Source organism: Marmota monax, unplaced genomic scaffold (genome assembly GCF_021218885.2).
Source record: "Marmota monax isolate L192 unplaced genomic scaffold, Marmota_monax_Labrador192_F-V1.1 WCK01_AAM20220418_F8-fsc00034, whole genome shotgun sequence".
NCBI lineage: Eukaryota > Metazoa > Chordata > Mammalia > Rodentia > Sciuridae > Marmota > Marmota monax.
The window spans coordinates 2,845,404-2,868,787 of record NW_026693934.1 but is presented as its reverse complement, the minus strand read 5'-3'; the positions used below and the strand labels follow the sequence as shown (position 1 = coordinate 2,868,787).

The 23,384-nt window shown below is 33.9% G+C and overlaps 1 protein-coding gene across 1 annotated transcript in view; it reads right to left on the bottom strand.

The window, feature by feature from the left end:
* Lrp1b (LDL receptor related protein 1B) overlaps window positions 1–23,384 on the bottom strand; it is a 1,856,415-nt gene that overhangs the window by 632,940 nt on the left and 1,200,091 nt on the right. The window contains exons 26-29 of the mRNA XM_058585368.1: window positions 22,448–22,612; window positions 21,956–22,200; window positions 13,799–13,930; window positions 12,265–12,492 (exon numbers count right to left, since the gene is read on the bottom strand). Coding sequence (XP_058441351.1) covers window positions 12,265–12,492; window positions 13,799–13,930; window positions 21,956–22,200; window positions 22,448–22,612 — 770 coding nt within the window. The remainder of the gene's footprint in view (window positions 1–12,264; window positions 12,493–13,798; window positions 13,931–21,955; window positions 22,201–22,447; window positions 22,613–23,384) is intronic.

Here is a 23,384-nt window from a genome sequence, read left to right as displayed (position 1 = left end):
AAAAAGCAATTTAAAACTTTTCAAAAAATTATTTTTACAGTCTTTTCTCTAGGTACAAAACCAAAGCAGTATTTGTGAGAAGTTCTGTCCTTGGACAAGAGATTACTAGCTTAAAAACCAAATATCCACTGATCAGATATCTATGAGAGAAATAAAATTAAATGATTTCTTATTAATAATGCCTAGCTTTTTCTCCATTGGTAGCAAATTTCACTCCTCTGTGGAGAAAAAAAATTGCTCAGTCCAGGCCCTCCCTCATAATTCCCATAATAAGTTCATTATCATAAAAGATTCAAACAAGAAAAAATAAATTAAAAAAAAGAAAGAAAAATAAAACACACAGGAATAAATGAAACAGAAAACTAACAGTAAGGAGAGAAATAAACAGTAAGTTTAAACCTACAAAATTTTCATATTTATAAATTTTATATGTAGGATTAAGAAATATGAGTAGAATATTAAAAAGTAAAAGGTGTTTCAGAATAATAATAAATTTTCAATAAATTCTTTTATAATCATCTTAGAAAATATAAATCAGAGTCAAAATATAACTTATAGTATTAAGAAGTTATTCATTGATATAGTGATCAGTAGCTTAGATACTGTTCAATCAGCGAACTTCCAGACAATAAGATAGAAGGTAACTTGAATTAGTGCAGAGATAAGAGAAGACCCAGGTAGCTGAATTATAGAATGAATGTTGTAGCATATCTAAGCAGGGTATACCAAAGACAGAGTAGGGAGATGAGGTTAAACAAAATTGAGATAATATTTGTGGCTTTTTCCCTTGAACTCATGAAAGACAAAAATCTAAAAAGAGGCACAATAGATTTAAGGGGGTGAAATAAAAATAAGCATTTTTAAAAATAAAAATGTAAGGAGATAAAAATGTAAGGAGGACAAAAGACAAATGTTATAAGCAGCAAGAGAGCAAAGACTCCTCACCAAAAAAAAAAAAGGCATTTAGATAAATATGAGGATTCTCATACACTAATGGAAGCCAAAAGATAGTGGGATAATACCTGCAAAGAGGCAGAGAAAATAACTTTTGATTTGGAAGATTGTAATCAACAAAATTACCCTTCAAACTACAATTCAACTACAAAAACTGATTTAAAAATGGGCAAAAGACTTGAACAGATATTCCTCCAAAGTGAACACTGAAACATCCAATTACTATCTATCTGTGCTTTGCATCAGGGAAATGTAAATCAAAACTAAAATGATCACTTCAGTAAGAATGACCATTACCCAAAACACCAAATATAACAGGAAACATTTGCACACTTTTGGTGGGAGCACGAGTTAGACTAGGTATTATGAAGAACTGTACAGAAATTCCTGAACAAATGAAAAATAGAACTATAATATGACAATAATCCCACTTCTGATTACATATCCAAAGGAAATGAAATGTTATGTTGAATAGACATCTGCATTATCATGTTCATTGCAACATTATTCACAATAGCCAAGAAATGGAAACAGCCTGAGTGTCCATCAACTGATAAATGGATAAAGAAAATTTGGTAGTATGAACAATGTAATACTATTCAACCATAAAAAAGGATAAATCTTGTCATTTGCAACATGGATGGAACTAGAGATCAATACAATAAGTAAAACAAATCATGCATGAAAAAGACAAGTACAATTTAATGTCACTCCTATGTAGAATATATAAACAAAAAAATTGATCTCATAGAAGTTGAGAATTGAACAGTGGTTAAGGAGGCTCATATATGGATACTAATTATAATTAGATGTGACTAAGAAGTTTCTGGTGTGTTATTGCACAGTAGTATTTTTATAGGTGATAATAATAATGCATCATATAATTCATAACACTAGAAAAATGAATTCAAGTATTTTTATTACAAAGGAATGACAAATGATTCAGGATATAGATATGTTTAACATGACTTAAATGAAACATGATATACACATACTTCAAGATATCACATGGTACCCTATAAATGTGTATGAATTTTGTGTGTTTTGTGTATGGATTTTGTGTGTTTAAGATTTTTAAAAGTTAAAATTCACCTAAGAAAACAATTGGTGAATTTGAGGAGAAATTTGCTGAGGGCCATTGCTAAGTAAGAATGACTCATGGCATGACCCAGGTCATTTGCAGTGACATTGCATGTACGGTGACCTTGCTCAAGGACCAGGGCGGATCCAGGTTTAGGGCGGATCGGGTTTAGGGCGTTCCCGGTTTAGGACAATCCAGGTTTAGGGCGGTTCCAGGTTTAAGGTGTACCCTGCTGGGAATAGGGCATATCCTGCTGCCTCAGGCACGCCTGCTCCTTGAGTTCCCGTTGAGTTCTCGTGGGATTCAGAGAGTATTTGGGATTTCGCCCAGAACGTGAATGGGGCGGAGAACGTGGATTTCCCCCAGAACGTGTGTGTAGATTGCCAGTGAGAGTTCGAGAATAAAGAGTTGCTGTTTGAATCTACAAGGTGTGGTGGCTCGTGATTTTGTGCCCAGCCAGACTGTGGCATTTGGTGGCCTGTACGTGGAACATCTGAAACTTGGAGGTAAGTGAAATTACTCGCCCCTGAAGGAGAGCAAAAAAATGGGTGACCATTTCAAAAAACAATGTGTTCTTGTTTTGATTTATTTTGTTTTTATTTCAAGTTGCCTGTTCCTAGAACTTTCTCAGGCAAACTGGGGAAAATGGTTGACTCAAGGTTTGAAGTTGTTCGCCTCCGAGGAAGAGAAATTGTTAGAGAAAGGAGGCACCCCAGTAAGACCAAGAACAGTTAGGGCATATGTTGATACAATACAAAAATGTAGCCCATGGCTTTTTAAAGACGAGTTGTTAAATATATCAATGGGACCATCGTGGTATCCTGTAGAAGGATTTTTCTTCAACAAGAAAGAGATGGCTAGTTCTGTTTACTACATTTGTCTAAGATCTTGGTTTTTACATACATCTGATTAATTTACAAAGCTAAAGTGTTAAAATATCAATCACTAAATATAAAATCAAGTACTCTTTATTTATTAAGTTCCATAAAGTAATATATTTAAACATTATGTATGTTTTCATAAATTGGTAAATGGAAAAATATTTAATATTGCTTTGTGTCTGTGTCTTTGCTAAAACAAGGTTACTAAGAGTTAAGATTCTATCATGTGTAATTTATATACAAAGAGTAGAAAAATTTTCAGTTGGGTTTCAATTATAGTATTATAGTATCATAAAAAAACATGAAAGTCTTTCATCTTATTAAAGTGGGGTAATTTGTCTAAATCAGAAATTTTATAAGAGTTGTTTCAAAATGTGAATTTATAAAAGGGTTAATGGTTAAAAAAGAGATAGAAAAAGATTCAAGATGTGGAAATATATTTTAATATAAAAAGTTAAAGGAAAAAGAAATGTTTCTAGATGAGATAATCTCTGTGTGGTAAAGTAAAAAGTTGTAAAATGCAATTTAAAAAGATTTTGAGGAAACTAGACTTAATTTAAAAGCTTGAGAAAGGAAGAAAGAAGAAAAAGATATTTGTACATGGCAGATTGAGACAAAGCTTCTTAATGGAGAAAAAAAAAAGCCTTTGGTTGAAGGGCAGCCATGTAAACTAACATTAAAGCGATTTAAACAGAATGTAAGCCTCGTTTAAAAGAGTGAAGTTGTAGGTGGTGAAAAAGTACATTTAAAAGTACAGTATAGATGATAATTAAAAGGCTTTAAAAGGTTAAATTGAAGGTGGTCGAGATACCTTCATGTCGGAAAAAAGAAAAAAGATATAAAAAGATTCAAGATGTGGAAATATATTTTAATATGGAAGGTTAAAAGAAAAAGAAATGTTTCTAGATGAGATAATCTTTGTGTGGTAAAGTAAAAGTTGTAAAATGTCTAAGTAAGTTGCAAAAGGCTTTAAAAGGTTAAATTGAAGGTGGTTAAAATGCCTTCATGACGGAGGAAAGATTGCGTCATTCGAAGCCTAGTTAATCATAAAGGCATTACTTAAAAAAATGGGAATATAATAGGATAAAAGATATTTAGATAAAGAAGATTAAAAATTTAAAGTGAAAAACTTTAAAGACAGAAGTATAGAAAGTTAAAAAGAAAAAAGATAAAGAAGATGTAGAAAGATAGAAAATATGTAGGAAGACAAGAATTTTAAACCCACAAAATAGGAAACAAAAGAAAACTAGGAGGTAAAAAAGCAACTAAGGGTGGATGTACAAACCTTAGAAGATAACAACAAGATAAAAAAATGGTTAAAAATGTCAAATAAAGGTATTTCAGATAAAAAATGCAAAAAGCTAAGACAACTATTAGATACAGACATTCTAGATAGAAAAAGGTAGAAGAGAAAAGTTTAAAGTCAAATATTGGATAAAATAGAAGATTAAAATGTACTTATTAAGACAAAAAGAGGGAATTGGAAAAGGGTATATATCCCCCAAAGATAAACTTAAAATAACGCTTTTTACTCTAAACTTTTTAAATTTGGATTCATCAGGACTTAGTGCTACGGAAAGACATATGTATCCAAAAAATGTACATAAGCCTAAGGTACTTTGGAAAGATATTCTAACAGGACAATGGAAAGGTCCTGAACCAGTGATTGTCTGGAGTCGGGGTTCTGTTTGTGTGTTTCCACAGGGAGAACAGCAGCCGATTTGGAATCCAGAGAGATTAACTAAAGTAATTTCTACAGACCAAAAAGAAGATGCTTTGACTCAAATCCATAACAGCTGATATCCAGGGCTCCAGCTTGGCTATTCCTACATCTGTGACAGTGATTAACCAGGATGCTTTTTTCAATAGCTATTTTATTATTGCCTTTTCCCACATCATAAAGTTCTATTTTATTTTTTGAGCTCATACAAACCTAGGTTAATGTTTTTCTGATCAGTTTTATTTTTTGACTGTGGAGTTTTTAAACATTGCAATGGAGATTTCACCTAGGTAAAGCTACAAGGCCTTTACTATTGTCTTATGTGTTGTACGTTTGTGTGCACATTTGTGTTTTGTGTTGCATGTCTGTGTGTGCCTATGTCCATAGATCTTATATGAGGAGCGCTCATGAAAAAATGGATCCGAATTATTTTTTTTTTATTCACGTGATTTAAATGGCTTAATTTAAATTAGGTAAACAGCTATTAAGGATTGTTTTTAAAGGTGGTTAACAGATCTGTTTACTTTCACCTTTCCTTTTCATTATATTTAATAATTCTTTTCAGGATAATGTCTCTTTAGCATCATTGCCAGAATTCCCATCTCCATCCCAGTGCCGGTGAAGACAGCTTCTATAATAGCTATCACAGTAAACTGTATAAACTGATGCATCAATGAATATAACTCAACAAGTAATGCTCAATCAAGGACTCGATTTACTTTGGGAGGAATTGGACATATTGATAGACTCCTCCTCTTTGAACTGCCTGCAGAACTTGCCTGGACTATATATCACTTGTATGCATTGTGAACTATAGTTTGGTGCAGCGAATTGTGGTAGTGCTGGCATATCTTTGCTGATGGTGTCACCAGTGATGCAATTTTTCCAAAGGAGCCGTCAATTGGCTTGGTGTCTTGGCATTTCTGTATCCTCCTCCCTTCTGCTAGTGATGGTATAAAATTTAGGGGCCAACAGAGGTGAGGCAAAGAACCTCACCCCCCCACTGGTGCATAGGCCTATCCACAAGTATGGCTGTATGCTGGACCGGTAGTCAGTGACGGGTGTGATCCAACTGCAGTGGTATCAACCTAAGACAGGAGGCTGATGTCTAGAGGTCAGTTTTTCCCATGACGGGTAAGAACCATATGTTGAATTGGACAACCTACCAGGCACGGTTCTTAAGCCACATTGCTTGTTGTTTAATTAATCAGAAGGGGGGAGATGCTGAGGGCCATTGCTAAGTAAGAATGACTCATGGCATGACCCAGGTCATTTGCAGTGACATTGCATGTAAGGTGACCTTGCTCAAGGACCAGGGCGGATCGGGGTTTAGGGCGGATCGGGTTTAGGGTGTTCCCGGTTTAGGACAATCTGGGTTTAGGGCGGTTCCAGGTTTAAGGTGTACCCTGCTGGGAATAGGGTGTATCCTGCTGCCTCAGGCACGCCTGCTCCTTGAGTTCCCGTTGAGTTCTCGCAGGATTCAGAGAGTATTTGGGATTTCACCCAGAACGTGAATTTGGCAGAGAACGTGGATTTCCCCAGAACGTGTGTAGAGTGCCGGTGTGAGTTCGGGAATAAAGAATTGCTGTTTGAATCTACAAAGCTGTGAGTGGCTCGTGATTTTGTGCCCAGCCAGACTGTGGCAGAAATTGGAAGCCTTACATGCTGATAGTGGTAATATAAAATAACGCACCCACTGTGCAAACAGAATGGTGCTTCTCTGTCCTCAAAAAGAGAATTACATATGATTGGCAATTCCAATTTTGAGTATATACACCAAAAGAGTTGAAGACAGAGTCTTGAGTAAGCAGATGTATTGCCATGTTGAAGCAAAATTATTCTCAGTAGCAAAACTTGAAGTAGCCAAACTGTCCATGAATATAAGAATGGATGAACAAACATGGCACACACACAGCATAATACTATTTAGCTTTAAAAAGGAAGGGAAATCTGGCACATGCTATAACATGGAGAAACTTTGGAGACCTTATGCTAAGTGAAATAAGCCAGTCACAAAAGACAAATGTTGTATGATTTCACTCATATGAGGTACCCAGAATACTTAGAGAATGGCAATTGCTAGAGGTTGGTGGGAGGAAGAAATGGAAAGTTTAGTTTAATAATCATAGTTCTAGATTTGCAAGATGAAAAGAATTCTGGAGAGTGAGTACATAAAGTAAATATCCCAGAAAGAATGTATAACATGGTGTGAATTTAAAAAAAAAAATCTCATGGAATGAAACAAAGTAGCATACTTATATTTCTGAACTAAAATATAAAGAATAAATACGAAGTGTGGACTGTCCACCTAGCAACTGTAAATCCATAAATCCATCCAATGTCAAGGATGCATATGGTTGTTGTCTGCTTTTCCTTTCTCTCTCTCTCTCTCTCTCTCTCTCTCTCTCTCTCTCTTAATCACAGATGTTGAAAAAAAATCTGTGATGTTCTTGCACCAAAAAGCTTCCCGAGTGAAAATGAAAATTGAAAATTCTGCTCAGAGATAAGCAAAACAACAGATGTTCCCTATCAAAACTTTCTACTTTAATTCAAGGCCTGTTTCCAAAATCTAGATCTCACTGTTATTATTGACCTGCTTTCATTTCTTTCATTCTCTCTGTACTAATTTTCAGAATTGTGTCTATATTCAAGCATTGTTATTACTGGGTACAACTAAATATAGTATCTTACAACATAGAGGGAATGAATCTTTGCTACTCACTGACAAGATAATTATTGGCATAAGTGGATAACATTTCAAATATGAATGGATATCTACTCCCAAATAGGTTCAGTTAGATTTAAACTAGCATTCAGAATTACATTTTATGTAGTAACAATGTGACCATAATGTCTTGGGTTAAAATGGTCTATACATTTGTAGGTAAAAACAAAACACATGACTGTGTGATGTTTCCTACCACATGAGACAGTATTCTTTACATAAATAAACAGCTATATTTCCAATTTATAATTATCTTTCCTTTTACCCATTTTAACTTTCTGCTTAACTCAACCTAATAATCCTGATAACTCGAATAGTAGGTTAGTATTAAAAACGATACTTGCTCAAGCAATTATACTTACCCAAAGTAGTCCTTACTTTCATTTTTCAAGTAGTGCTTTAAAATACACATGAGTTGCCCTTTCCAGTAAGAATGAGATTCTGTTGACAGTGGCCTAAAATCTCATAAAATTGCCAAAATGGCCCTAAAAGCTTATCCTCATATTTCAGAAAAATCAGCCAAAGCCTGGGCAAGAGGGTGCACTAACCTGGGTACTTCACCAGGATGCTATTAGGTCACCTCTGCAGAGATGGCCAAGTGTATGTGAAGTGAATGGCAGGAAGGAATACTATACACTAACCATGTAGTTTTAGTAAACCTCTTTCTCCAACATGCTGATGTTCCTAATTTGTAAACGAAAAGGACACTGAAGGTAAAAGAGTACAACCTGAGAACCAAAAAGTGTGAGACCAAATTTGGATGCAAAAGAGTTCTGGTATTTCCAAGAATAACAAACCTGAACCAATTCTTCTTCATTTATAAAATGAGAAAGCAATTTATACCTCAAAGTATCATATATGGAATAAATGTTAAGTAAAATAAAATAAAGACATTGTGAATAAAAATGTGAAAGGCCAACACTGATATTGCTGGTTTATATTAGTAATTTAAAGGTATGCTAATGTATTTCTTTTTTCTCAATGTGTTACTTACAAGCAGTACTTTTTAATTTGGGGGAAGGATCTGTTATCTAATAGAGTGTAATTCTGAATAGTACATAAATACTAGAAGGGAAGGGGCAATTGAGTTTGTGGAAATACTTAATAGGACAATACCCACAGGTGATGCAATTAGTCACCAGTGACTAGGATGAAGTTCCAAACCCTCTTATTGTAGAGTAACAAATATGACAAAGTCTCTAAAGATGTGGCCCAGAGAGAATATTTGCCTCCATCAATTCTTCACTTTCACTTTGAGGCATAATTTTAGCTTCTGGGTATTTGTGGGTTTTTTTTTTTTTTCATCTGCTAAATGAAAATAATCCATTCATAATAAAAGATTTGTATAGATTAAATAAGAGAATGGAAACATCACACTAATGACATAGAATTCTGCATCACATCAGATCAGTAAGCCCAAGAACATCAATGACTGAAAAATATATGGATCACATAGTGAGATAAGTAGAAAAATAATTGCCACCAGAGGACAAAACTTCAGTCCAATAACAAGAACTCTGTTTTCAATTCTTAGCGTTATATTTTTCTTAGCATAAAATAACCTTTATTTAAAAAAAGGAAATAATACATATGTGTATGTATGTATGTATGTATGTATGTATTGTATGTTATGATTTAGATATGAGTTGTCCCCCAAAAGCTCATAAGAAGAAAATGCAAGGAATTTCAGAGGTGAAATGACTGGGCTATGAGAGCATAAGTAATCAGTGTATTAACCCACTGGTAAGGATTAACTGGGTGGTAACTGTAGATAGGTAGGGTTTGGCTGGAGGAGCTAGGTCAATGGGGGCATGCCTTTGGGGCATATATTTTGTCCCTGGTGAGTGTAGTTCTCTCTGCTTTCTCTTGCCATGTCCTGATCTTCTTTCCTTCCATCATATGTTCTGAATCACCTTAGGCCCAGAGCAAAGGAGTCAACCATCTATGGACTGAGACTTATGAAATCTTGAGCACCAAATAAACTATTGTTCCTTAAAAATTGTTCCTCTCTGGACTTTTGGTTTCAGAGATGGAAAAGCTGACTAAAACAGTATGTTTGTATGTACACACCACATTTATTTCTTGTTGTTAAATTATGCAATGAATGTGCCTGTAGTCATGTATTAGGATTTGTCCTCATAAATGAATTGGACCTGCTTCAAGCTGCTTACAGCAAATAAATCAAGTGTGCGATACGTGAATTAAACAGAGCTCATAGTTTCAGGATATGGATAATGGTAAGGTGAGCAACTATTCCTCCATCCCTTCAGAATGCCTGAACCAATCAGTATTTCCCTCAGAAAAGGATCCCCTTGGGAAGAAAATAGTGGGAGATAGTTGCAATGAACAATTGGACCTGAGGATGCATTAGGACTCACTTCACATTAACTGAGACGATGGAAGATTAAATAAAGTTTCACAAGAAACAGTCCTAGAGAGAGAGAGAAAACAGCTAAAGGAGAAAATACAGAGGTCAACAGTGTAAGAAGTAGGAGCATGGTCTCCAGAGAGTCAGTCATAGCACCTCAAAGATGAAAGGATAAAATAGAGTACAATTACTGTGGGATTTGAGATGCTTTGAAGAGCTCAGAAGCTGAACCGTCAAAAGTTCTTCTCAAGTTTTGTTGCTAATGGAAAGGTGTATCAATCCTTAACAGGGTTTTACTATGGAAGAAGAAGGCTACAACATTCACCCTGTGAAGGAAGCCAGAAATGAAGGAGGTATCCTTGATGAGGCCTGTCCCTCCACTTTCAGGTCCAATTGTTCATTAAGATCCTCTTTATTTGTGCTCTTTGATATCTCTAGAGTCTCTCCCTAGACCAAGTTTCTATCATCTCTTTCCAGTACCACTGCAGCAGCAGATAGCCTGTCTTCCAGAGCGTGTGGTATACCTCTCTCAAACCAGAACATCATATTAGACGTATTAGCTACAGTGACCTTTCACAAGCAAAGCAAATGCATGTGCCGCCTTCTTTAAAACACCTCCTTAATTACACTATTTAAAATATTAACACAAAAATCAACAACTTGTTCTAAGATTGACATCATTTGTTTTCGACTTCATCAGCTCCTTCAACTTATATGGGTAAATCCCACTCATTCTGTACTTTGTATTCTGCATTCCATATTAGTTCCCCTTCAATATATTCCCATATCCTAATATTTTCAAAATGATTGAATTAATAATTACTTATATGGATGAGTATATGTGTTAAATACTAGTGATAAAATATCAGTGCTAAAATTTTGGTTAACTTGTAAATTGTCTGCTAAATGGAAATAAATCATTGTGATTTTTCTCAAAGATAAACTAACCAAACACGGCAACTGTATACAGAAAATTGTCCCCACACACTTTTTGCATAATCTTCATCTATACACAATTCAGAGAGCCTTTGTCAAAGTATTTTATATTCATGATAAAGTTGCTTGGTTATTTCCTGTTATATTGTGATAAAATTTTTGTAGGAGGTCCACCAAATTTATTATCCTTTTACTGGTCTTTCAAGGAGTTTAATTGCTTTCAATCAGGCACTATTATATGCCCACAAATACCTTGTAAAAAAAAAATCCACCACAAAGAAGAAATCTTTTCATTATTTTTTTATAAAAACTCCCTTCTTTGAGCAAGTTTTTAAATTATTATTTGAATAAGCTTATAACCAAGTCATTCAGGAAGCTGCTTTAACAATACTAACCTTAGATCAACTAGCCTAAATACAAGAGTACTTTAGTAGTCCAATAAAGTACTGCTCAGATTTAACAGTGGCACTCAAGCTACCCCTCTAGTATTCCATATAAAATCTTTTGAAAGAGACTCTGAATTCAAAACTTATCCTTCTTATTTCTTTCATTAAGAAGTTGATCATTGCTAAAATGATTTTACATTTGATTTTATATTTTCAGAGTACTTCAAAGCATTAAGTGATTTGGTAAATCGACATGGATTGCTATACTTTCTTCCATTCCTCTCTAAATCCCTGGAGAAACTATGCCTTGTTTGTTTGCAGTGATTTCAAACAGTAGGTACTCAATGAAAATTCATTTAATCATAATATGCCAAAACGTAAGCAAATATTAGAATAATTCAATGCTAAATATTTATAGTTCAGGCATAGCATTTATATGTATATCTTACTTAATTTATACTTTTTTTTTTGTACCAGCGATTGAACCCAGGATCACTTAAACACTGAGTCACATTTCTAGTCCATTTTTAAACTTTGTTTAAAAAATTTGAGACAGAGTCTATGTTGCTTAGGGCTTCCTTCACTAAATTGCTAATGATGGTTTTGAACTCACAATCCTCCAACCTCAGCCTCCTGAGGAGCACGGGTTATGGGTATAAGCCACCACACTTGGCTTTAGCTATGCTTTCTGTGACTAGGAAAAGTAATATATATATTTTTAAAAGTTAGTTCAGCATTTACAAAGGACCTATGATTCAACATGCTGTGTCAGGAGATGGGTAGGAACAATTTTCTTGTCTTATTTGCATAGTTGCTTTCCATATAAATATGCACAAGGAGAACGTTATAAACTTAAGTCAGAAGAGGAAATCAGTCCTTCCCAATATCTTCTATTACCTCTGTAAAATTGTACACCCATCAGCAAGTCTTTAAATCCATTCACTTAGATATTTCTAAATTTTAAGATTATTCTGAATTTTTTTCTTCTCATGGAAGCAAATTTGTAGTTATCACTCTGCTATGTGCCATTTAATTAGAGCATTTTACAATTATAAGGATGGAGCATGTTACTGAATCTCTGAATAATCAATTCCAACTTTTAATTAACACTATAGAGTAGAACAATATGGAAAGAACATTAAAAAAAAAGACTTGTGATAATTATAAGTTGAATAATACACACTTTCACACTTATAATCTGCAGATCTTTTACCTCTTGAAATAACAGTTTCTAACCCAGTTCCATTAATAAAAGCCCGTTTGATGGTTTGGGTTTTGATATCAGTCCAGTATAAACGTTCTTCAGAGGCATCAAAATCTATCACAGTAACATCATCAATATCAGGGACTGTAAAGGCCGTGATAAAGTTAAAATAGGGATTGTCGATATCCACTCCTCTGATTTCAGAGCGCCTTGCGTAAAGGAGAAATTTTTTCATTTCTAGAAAAGGAATAGAAATGGAATGTTTTTCTCATACACAGTTGACAAATTTGAAAAAGACTCGAAATTCTAAGGTATTACTTTTTAAATAAATCATACAGTTTTAAAACCAAAAATAAGAACAAATATTTGATAAAAAAACATTAATGCAGAAAACATTTATATATTCTAAATTAAGGTACTCAATAGAAACAAAGAAAGAAACAAATTACAGTCCTTCAGTCATCATTATTTAGCTAGAAATGCCAAGAAATGCTCATAATTGACCTGATTTTAAAATTTCAATCAAACTTCTTAAAATACATAAAGGCTATACATTTTTTAAAAACACATTTTTATATGATTATTACAATATTTCATTGCATTGAATGTTTTTTGAAGTAATTTATAAACATTTTTTTCCTCAATTGTCACTCAATAAAATAAGATTAGTCATTGCTTTCAAAAATCCTTTTTGTGGTTCCCCCATTAAAATTAGGGCTTAACAAATTCAAAGTACAGTTTTATTGTAAGCTTTCGTAAATTTGTAGTAGCTAACACTGTGAGGGGCTGAATCATTTTTACTTCCAAAGTTATTTTTCTTGTACTGAGTCAAATAGAAATAGGAGTTACCAATGGTATATTTTGTTTTCCTCTACGAGTTATTAATATTTGAGATATATTATTATTATATGAAATTAAAGCCACGTGTACCTACAGTCCTGAATTAAGTTTTGATGAATAATTCTCTTTTCTTCCCTTAATAATAAGTAATTGCTTTACAAATAAATAAGAATTATTAACAAAAAATACTCTCATTTTTATTCACAAATATCATGTTTTGACTTAAATATTTAAAAAAACTTTTCCATGTTATATATTTTACTTCATTTTATACCTTTCAGGTTAATAATCCTCTACAAAATGATGCTAAAGTGACTTTCAAATAAGAGCAGGAGATTAAAGCTGTTAAGTACTTCTTTGTTATGCAGGTTACTTACATCATCATTTTCTTATAATGCACTTTTACTTACCAAATTTCCCTGCTTTGCAGAGATAAATTCTGCTAACACACCAAATAAGAAAGTAGCAAGAAAAAAATGAATAAGGTAATAAATAGCAAAGTGCAACATTTCACACATTTTAAAAATTTGTCACTCTCTCCAAAAGTAGATGAATCATCAATAGTGGCTGGAAATAGCAACAACTAAAAAGCTAATTTTTTTTTAAAGATGTTAAAATCCTCTTCTACTTTCCTCTGAGTAAAATCTAATATACTTTGAGAGAATTCAATTTGGATTTTAGGTAAGAACTGTATGAAATTTACCATAGCAGGTCTTCTTGTCTGAGGAAAGCTTCATCAGGTGGGGGCAGGCACAAGCGGCACTCCTATTATGATTGATCAGACACATGTGAGAGCAGGGCCCTTTGCCGTCATTAGCTGCACAAGGATTGGGAGCTGTAAATTACACAGTGAAATATTAACAGTGAAGATGGAAGAATGTATTAGGGAACCTCTGAGGTTGACAGGGGTTATTCACTTCATGATTCAAGGTAAAGTTTCCCATGTAACACCCATTACGAGGGTGATTAATATGATGATAATAGGCAGTCACACACAGCTGTTACCTTACTGAAAACATTTTCCCCCCTCAAAGATAACAAGAAAGACAACTTCCTTAATTTCCTCTAAGATAAAGAGCCTTAGACGCAAAGGCTTTCAAAGGTTTTGGTCTGACAATCAGGAATAATTAACTAAATCTCATATTTAATAAATTCACGTAGACTATAAAATAACCTGGTCATTAAGAGTTTCAATGAATGCTATTATTTTCCTAATCTCCCTTTTTACGGTAGCATAAAACTCCCACAACTTTCCTAGGAAACTGCTCTTACATATACACTCTTACTTCAAGTCCCTTTTTTATTATGATCTATTTTTCTGTATCAACTGATTTTATGACGAAGTTTGCCCCATACACATACTTGCTAAATTTCATTGTATAAATAACTCATAATATTTTCAAATTTATCATGGGATATCAAATTTTCAGTTCCAGGTCATGGTCTTATTGTTTTGTGTTTCTTGTTCTATCTTGACTATTGAATAAGATTTTACTTTCAATTAACCCATAACTACTTTTTCTCCCCTGTGGTGCTGAGGATTGAACCCAGGGCCTTGTGCATGTGAGGCAAGTACTCTACCAAATGACCTATATCTCCACCCCCCAATAACTACTCTTTAATCTTATTTTTAAAAGCCTGTTTAGTAGAGTAAGGTGTTTTTTTAGTACTGAGCTACTAAATTGAAGGAAGAAAAATTAGACCTTCAGACCTCACTAGGAATATTTCAGTTTTGACTAATGAATGTTATCTTTCTAACAGGTAGACCTGTTGCTCTGAGAAGTGACAGAGTTCAGGACATGCTACCCGCAAATATGTCACCTTGACGTATTGAAAAACGGCAGAGGCAGAGAGGTCTCTCTGACCTTCTCCTCATCCTTCTTTCCTGAGGCAGGTCATAAAACCTATAAAGGATTTCTGACTTTCCCTAAAGCCGCTGATGAGAATCTCATGTATGAATTGCACTCCACATACCCAGAGGAAAGAAAGAAGTATATCCTCATTTCTGAAAAGGCCTCAGAAAAGAATCTGAACAAACAGGCCTTCCTAGGTTCCCCCTAGCTTATTACCATTAGCTCTAACCACCTGTGTTTTATTTTAATTCTCCATAGCTTCCCACTGTTCATCAAACCCAGCATAAAAATACACAAATTTTACCCATTTCTTTGGGTCTTCATTTCTTAATGAAGGATCCTTATCTATAAAACCTTTTATGGGACTGTGTTTTTCTCTTTTTAATCTTTTATTATAGTGACCTTAGCCAAGAACCTAGTATGGGTAGTGAAAAAGGATATCTTTCCTCTGTGACAACAGTTACAGTTAGTCTTCTATGGTTTTGAAACTTAAAGAATAAAATTATCAAGAAACTATGACTTTAGAGGATATATGAAATAACTGAATTTGATAAATAATCAGTGTGGATTAGGCAATCTGCTGAACTCCCCACATCAAAATGATAAAAGTAATGCATCTCATTGCATTTGTTAAAAAGAACAAATAAATAAAGATCCCCAAAGAACTCTATTCTCCTAAGAAAATCCATTAATTTAACAACAACAAAACATTAGCAAAAACCAAAAAGTTGTGCTGGAGATTCCTTAGTGTGATTCACACAGAGAAAGCACCAAATAGTATGCTCTTTCTTACCATTTAGTTTTGTCTGTTGTAATTTGAGTCCCTACGGGACTTCAGTTTCCCTAAACTGAAGGGTAGGTGTTCAGCTTATAGAGGTGACAAAATATTGCAGGAGAGGAGGTCAAAGAAGAGGTGAGGTTAGAGAACTATTAGGGTTACTCATGTGACAGGTAGCAAAAGAAAATTCAAATTTCCCCCCTCTTGAAAAAGATAAAAAACAATGAGGAAGAAGAAGAACAAAAGAAGAATGAGGACTAAAGGAGAGGAAAGCAAAAGAAAGGAGAAGAGATTGATTCAAAAACAATGATACAGGAGATGATTCCTCTTAGGGAAATTAAAAGCAAAATTTATGACAGTAAAATGACAGGTACTTGAATTTCACTTTGTATATAATTGTTTTTAGCCTAGAATAATACCACCTGTTAGCATGCTACAATTATGATAAAACACATTTTTATAATTGAAGATATTAAACTATATGCATAGAAAAAATTACATTGACTTTGTAAATCAGTATCTATATTAATAATAATACTGTAATGTATAAGTCATAATATTTGATGCTTCACAGCTTGAAAAATTCTCAAAGAATTTTTACTTTCCCTTTTTGTCTTTTCTCACTTTGAAATAATGGCAGCACAATTCACAATAGCCAAACTGTGAAATCAACCTAGATGCCCTTCAACAGATGAATGAATTTTAAAACTGTGGCATATATACACAATGGAATATTACTCAGCAATAAAAGAGAATAAAATTATGGCATTTGCAGGTAAATGGATGGAGTTAGAGAAGATAATGCTAAGTGAAGTTAGCCAATCCCCAAAAAAACAAATGCCTAATATTTTCTCTGTTATAAGGAGGCTGATTCATAGTGAGGTAGGGAGAGGGAGCATGGAAAGAATAGATGAACTCTAGATAGGGGTGGGAGAGGAAGGGAGTGAGTATTAATAGAAATAGAAATTATGGTGGAATGTGTTGGACATTATTATCCAAAGTACATGTATGAAGACACGAATTGGTATGAATATACTTTGAATATAACCAGAGATATGAAAAATTGTGCTCTATATGTGTAATAAGAATCGTAATACATTCTGCTGTCACATATAAATAAAAAATAGTAAATATTTTTTAAAAAGAAATAATAATGTTAAATATTTTAAAAATGTTCTATCTAACCATTTACTTGAACACAGCTGTCTATTCAAATTAGTAAATTAAGGAATTTGGCTTAGAATACTCACATTTGAACATAAGGCAGGGATTAACAGATGGTGCTCCCTGGTCTAAATTGAGTATGCTGATGTTTTTGTAAATAAAGTTTTATTGACATATCCATGTACATTAGTTGCCATATTATCTATGTCTTTTTTTACATTACATGGCAGAGATTACCAGGTTCAGCAGAGACCATATGTCTCACAAAGGCTTATATTTATTACCTAATTCGACAGAAAAGGTTCACATACCCTTAATATAAAGCAATTAACTATTTCAAGAAAATTACCTGTTATGGTTTGGTTATGAAGTGCCCCAAAAAAGTTGATATGTGATACAATGTAAGAAGGTTCAGAGGTAATATCATAACATCTACAAACTAATCAGTGGAAAAATCCACTTGAGTGACTGACGTAGTGGTGACTATTGGGAGGTAGGGTGTGCCTAGAAGAAGCGGGTCACTGGAGACATTACTTTGAGGTTTATATTTTGTCCCTGATAAACCAGGCTCTCTCTGCTTCCTGTTTATCATGTCCTGAGCAGCCTTCCTTTGCCATGCCCTTGCACCATGAGGGCCTCACCTCAGGCCCAGAACAATGGAGTCAGCTGACAATGAACTGACCCTCTGAAACCCTAAACCAAAATAAAATTTTCCTTCTCTAAATTATTCTTTGGGTCTTTCTGTTATAGCAATGCAAAGCTGACTGAAGCAAATAATACTGAAATATCTAGTATAAATAAAGAGGTTGTAAATTCCTGTAAGACCAACAATGTACCATTACATTTGGAAACAAGAGAAAGGGAATGCTGACCTTTCAAAATAGAATGCTATATGCAGTCCTAATTGATGAAATGCAAATATACCTGGCAGCCTGGATTCACTGATAGTTTAAATGGTCTAAACTCCAGGTGAACAAACAAATAATCTTAGAGGCCCTTGTAGCACCCAACACCTTTTATTTACACGTTGTATAAATATTTACAAAACACCAAACATGATGAAAAGAGCTGGTAGATGAGAGCAGACAAGACAAAGAACTCCTACCAAGTAGCTTAATTTTCTATACCTTAACTCTGTCCTCCATTCTCTCCAAGTCTCTGGTCACTGGTTTGTTTAATTAGATTCTCCATCTCCTCCCTCAGTTGGAACAGTAAACTTCTAACCACTTTCTTGATTTCTAAACTTTATCCATACATTTAGTTATCTTTCTAAAATACAGACTTGACCATATATCTGATTAGCCTAACAATTTTAGATAATTTCCCACTCTCTTGCTTACAAAGTCTCATGCTTATCTCCAACAGTTTTCCTATGATTCCTCAGCACTAGTCAGATTGGTATACCTGATACTCCCATTCACCCTCTAGTTCTTTATCCTAGTCCATTATGTTTGCTTTTGTTAAAGAAGTCACCAGTCTTCCACGCAAACATTTTCACTTATCTTTCTCAACCATATTTAAGCATTTGTCAAGAATTGTCAGTTTCCCTAACACATGTTTCCATTTTTCCCTGCCCCTCCAACAAAAAGTGTTATTTCCTCATCTTTGAATGATGGCTACAGCCATGTAACTGGTACTCTGTGGTACAGCCCCAAATACACCACACTGTCTTTCTAAAATACTAACCTGTTTTCCAGCTTCAGATACCAGTTTCCTTCTATATACATATTATGTACACACCAGAATGGATTCTTCATTGTTCCCTGAAAGTGATAATTTGTCTTTTTCACACGTTCACCTCATCATTTTTTTCTCTTAGAATTCCATCAACATATTAACATTAACCTTCCTCATGGCATAGTTCAAATCCTTTCTCTGCCATGAAACATTTTCTAATGAAGCCAGAGTTGCTGATTTTTCTACTTTGGAATATTAGTTGTTATTACTGACGCTACAAAACTTAAGATCATTTACTTTTTAATGTCATATTTTGTGTTCATCTCCTTTCTTTCCTTCTTTTTGCTTTCTTTCTTTTGGTGATGCAAATTGACCTAGGGCCTCCTGCTTGCTAAGTATATGCACTATCATTGAGCTATAGTCCCAGTCTGTGCTGTTTTCTAATTTGTGGCATATATGCATGTGCTTTATAGGAATATACACTTATCTCTCTAACTAAAGCACTGATTGGCATTCTTTTCTGGAAAAGGCCAGATAGTCAATATTTTCACTTTTGCATGCCTTATGCACTCAGCAGTAACTCTTCAACTCTTTTCCCATAGCACAAAAGTAGACATGAGGAAATGGTTAAATGAATATCTGTGGCTACCCTCAAAGAAAAGTTTATTTATAAAACAGAGAGGGCTATTTAGACTGGGGGCTATAGTTTGTCAGTCTGAGCTAGATATATTATATTGGTAGGAACTATGACTTGTATGCACATAAATTATTTTTTCTTAAAATTTCTATGATGAAGATTATTGTCAGTTTTAAGAACATTTTAATTCATATGCCTGCTCATGAATGCATGTTAGTATATGCTCCAAAATGGCAGCAATCTGAAAATTAGGAAAGTGAATTAATCTTCTAAAGCATGGATGTAGGTAAAAAAGATTCAACGATGCATAACTATAATATTTTAAAGGAGAACCAAATGTTAATTATGCAATCCCACAAGACTGAAGTGTACTCTGTGAAGAAAATAAGATAATTTCTTAATTCATGCAACCTATGTTTAATTACAGTCCATTTCTCATCAGGAAAAATTAAACATTTTAAAGCCAAACAATTGGTTTATCGAGTAAATTCAAACAAAATATATGCAAATGTTGATGTAATATGAAATATGTATGATATTTATTTCCCTAATATAGCTAGGTTCAAGGGAAAAGAATGCCAGAATCTAATTTGTTAGATGAGAAGAAGATTTTTCTCCATCCAATGTAGACATTTTTTATATTAATAATGAAGCTTAATGAACTTATTGGTAAACAAATAATTACTAATATAAAGTAATTTATTCATATTAGCAATTTTCCTTTAGAAATTGATTTAATATTTGAAAAGAATGAAATTTTTAGAAGCACTTTGCAATTAAAAACTAATCTCTTGGGCTGGGGATGTGGCTCAAGTGTAGGGCGCTCGCCTGGCATGCACAGGTCGCTGGGTTTGATTCTCAGCACCACATAAAAATAAAGATGTGTCCACGGAAAACTAAAAAAAAAATAAATATTAAAAAAAATCTCTCTCTCTCTCTCTCTAAAAAAAAACTAATCTCAATTCTTGTTTTCAGGAATTTGATGCAAACATCAGCATATGAAAGTTTTGACATTTGACAATGGAAAATTCAAGCACATTTCTTTATTTATTTCTTTATTTACTTACATACTTCCTGTTTTGAGACTCAAACCAAGAGCTGTGCACATGCCAAGTACTTAAACACAAATCTACACCCCCTTCCCCTGATTCCCTATTTTAAATATATACATATAAGAAAATATGTGCAAGTAAAGGATGTTCTTATTGCTTTATTTTTGCCAGATTTCAGTGATACTAGGTATGATGCAGCAGCTATTTTCACCACATTGCGTCATAGTTTATGGATTAATTTTATAATGCATTCAACTTTTATGAAACATAAAAAATGCCTAAAACTCTTATCTGATCTTCCACAGATATCTGTGCACACAGGGATAATTTTATAATGTGAAAATTACGATTTCTATTTATTTTTGTACAATTCTTTTAACAGTTTGAAAATAAGCAAGTACTATCATTTTATAGGTGAAGTGACTCCTAAAATACTGATAAATTTCCAGTCATTCTAAAGGAGTAACTTGTCTTTCTGGTATCTTTATTTGTTGTTTGTTTCACTTCTTATGCATTTTGAAAGAAGAAGCATTTTTGACAAGGAAGTTTCCTCCATCATTATAGTGAATTTTAGCACTTAAAAATAGGATATATGTCAAATTAAATAAATATATACATATATATGAAATAAGGACCTGGCTCAGTGGTAGAATTCTTGCATACAAAGTGAGATACCCTGAGTTTATTTTCTAGCAGAAGGAAGAAAGGAAGGAAGGAAGGAAGGAAGGAAGGAAGGAAGGAAGGAAGGAAGGAAGGAAGGAAGGAAGGAAGGAAGGAAGGAGACAGAAGGGGAGGGGAGAGAAGGGGAGGGGAGGGGAGGAAAGAAGGAAGGCAGAGGAGAGAAAGAGAGGAAAGGAGAGGGAGGGAGGAAGGAAACACTATACAGTGGGGAGAACCATATTTTTAAGCATAAGTAATGTACATGCTAATAAATAAATGTGTATGTGAATATGAATATGTATGAGATTGGAGAAAAATATGGTTGATATGAAGCTTGTTATTTCTTGACAGAATGAATGATAGAAGGTGACAATTTATACAGCCTGCAAATATTTGTAACTCTCCTCCACCATGTTATTTCAAATGGCAGTGGTACTCCAAAAAGGAAAATAATAAATTTGAGATTTGTGAAAAGAACATTGGCAAGAATAGTGAAGGAGACAAAACCACAAAACCAAGAAGGAGATTACTATTGAATCACTAGGGGGGGATACATGGGGAAAGGAAACAACACAGTCATCAACTCACTTCTCTTGAAATGGAGGAACTCAAGGAAACAGTACATTCTTTCTCATAAATCATTCTCCACTCTCAGTGGCTATGGGTGTGTGGGGGGAGCATAGATATGTCCTTGGTGTTCTCTAATATTGACTGGTCATTATATTCCAAACTCAAAGACTTTATGCAATAACCAACAATGTCTTTTTGATGCAATGGTGGTGACTAACAACTGGAGGACTTAGTGTAAAATCTTTAGTTTTTAAAGACTTGCCTATTTATTTCTATATGAAGAAAAGTAGAAAGAGAAAGAGAAGAATCCTGATCTAATGTAAATAAAGGCTGAAATCACTTCCATCACAGTAAACACACATATATAATACTAATTGTTGTTAACTTCCTAAAGTTATTTTACAGTTCACATATTTTGTAATAAGTATGAAAATACTTTCTAGGTGGTAAACATGTGACATGCACTTACCCTGTGGCTGTCGACTGGGATGATATATCTGAAGGTCAAAAGGCTGTGCACTGGTTTTCTGAATCACACTGACATTCTGTCCTGTCCATTTATTGGCTTTGGACAATGTGTTGGTTCTCCAATCTGTCCAATAGACCTCACTCCCATATAGAGACACAGCAAAGGGATGAGAAAGGTATTCATGGCCTCGGATGATTTCTATCATGTTTGTTCCATCATAAAGGGCTGAGTAGATAGCATCTGACCTAGAGAAATGTAAATATATCAGTAGTTGATCAAAGCTCAAATAATCCAATAATATAATCATGTAATTCAAATAAATAACAGTAAATGTTCTGTGAATATTTTATGGACCTGTATCTGATTTGTCTAAATTTTTAATAATCACTAATTTTAATGTCTCTACATAACTGTACATTGAGCACTTATCAATATTGTTAATATTATATGAAGAGAGTTAAAGAAAATATATAAAAGAGATCATTTTTAAACCTGGCATCTGTCCAAACTATCCTTTTCTCAAAGTGGTCCACAGTTAGTCCATTAGGCCAAGCCCCAGTTTTCATGTCTTTGTAGATTGTTTTTCTTCCAGCACCACTCATAGAGGCAGATTCAATTCGAGGAAAATTGGCATCCCAATCTGTCCAGAAAAGAATTCTGAAGAAAAAGAAATAATGCTATTGTTTCAGTCAGTCATTTCTCAAACACTAAGTGAATACCTACTATACACTCAGCACTTGGTAAGTGAAAAATCACAGGAGAAACCGTGTAATATCTCACCTGGAGGCTTAGTATCCTCAGCAAGATACACACTAAATCCATTCATGAAGATAGAATTACAACCTGTAAAATATTTTGAAGGATAAAACTGCTATGAGAGAGAATGGAAGTCAAGTGCCAACTTACAGGTGGCAATCAAGGAGAAGCACTTTCATTGGCTCATGTTATAATGGTCTCTTTTTTTCCTCTGAGGAAGTGATAGTTTGAAACCCACTATGGGTTAAGAACTTTAGAAATAATTACAGATTCATGGACAGTTTTGGCCATGGAATACCTGAATAAATTAAACTGCTGGGAAAGAATAAAAGTGAACAGTAACATCCCGAAAGATGAGGTTTTAATTAATAATGTTGAAATTGGGTAAGGGATACAAGAGAGCTTTCTATCCTTCTAATTTGTGTATTTGATCATTTCTATAATCAAAGTTTAAGCATAAATGCTTTAAAATAAAATAGACAAAATATTTAAAAAAATGTTCATGAGGATATTTGTAAAAGGTTATTGGTTTTTTTTTGTTTTTTTTTTTTCCTGAAAAGATGAAAGTCTACTAAAAAGATCGTTTTGCATGAAAAATAGTAGTTATCTGGAAACTTTAGTATTACTTAATTTATATGTAAAAACAACCCCCAAACAATATAATGTGGTGCCA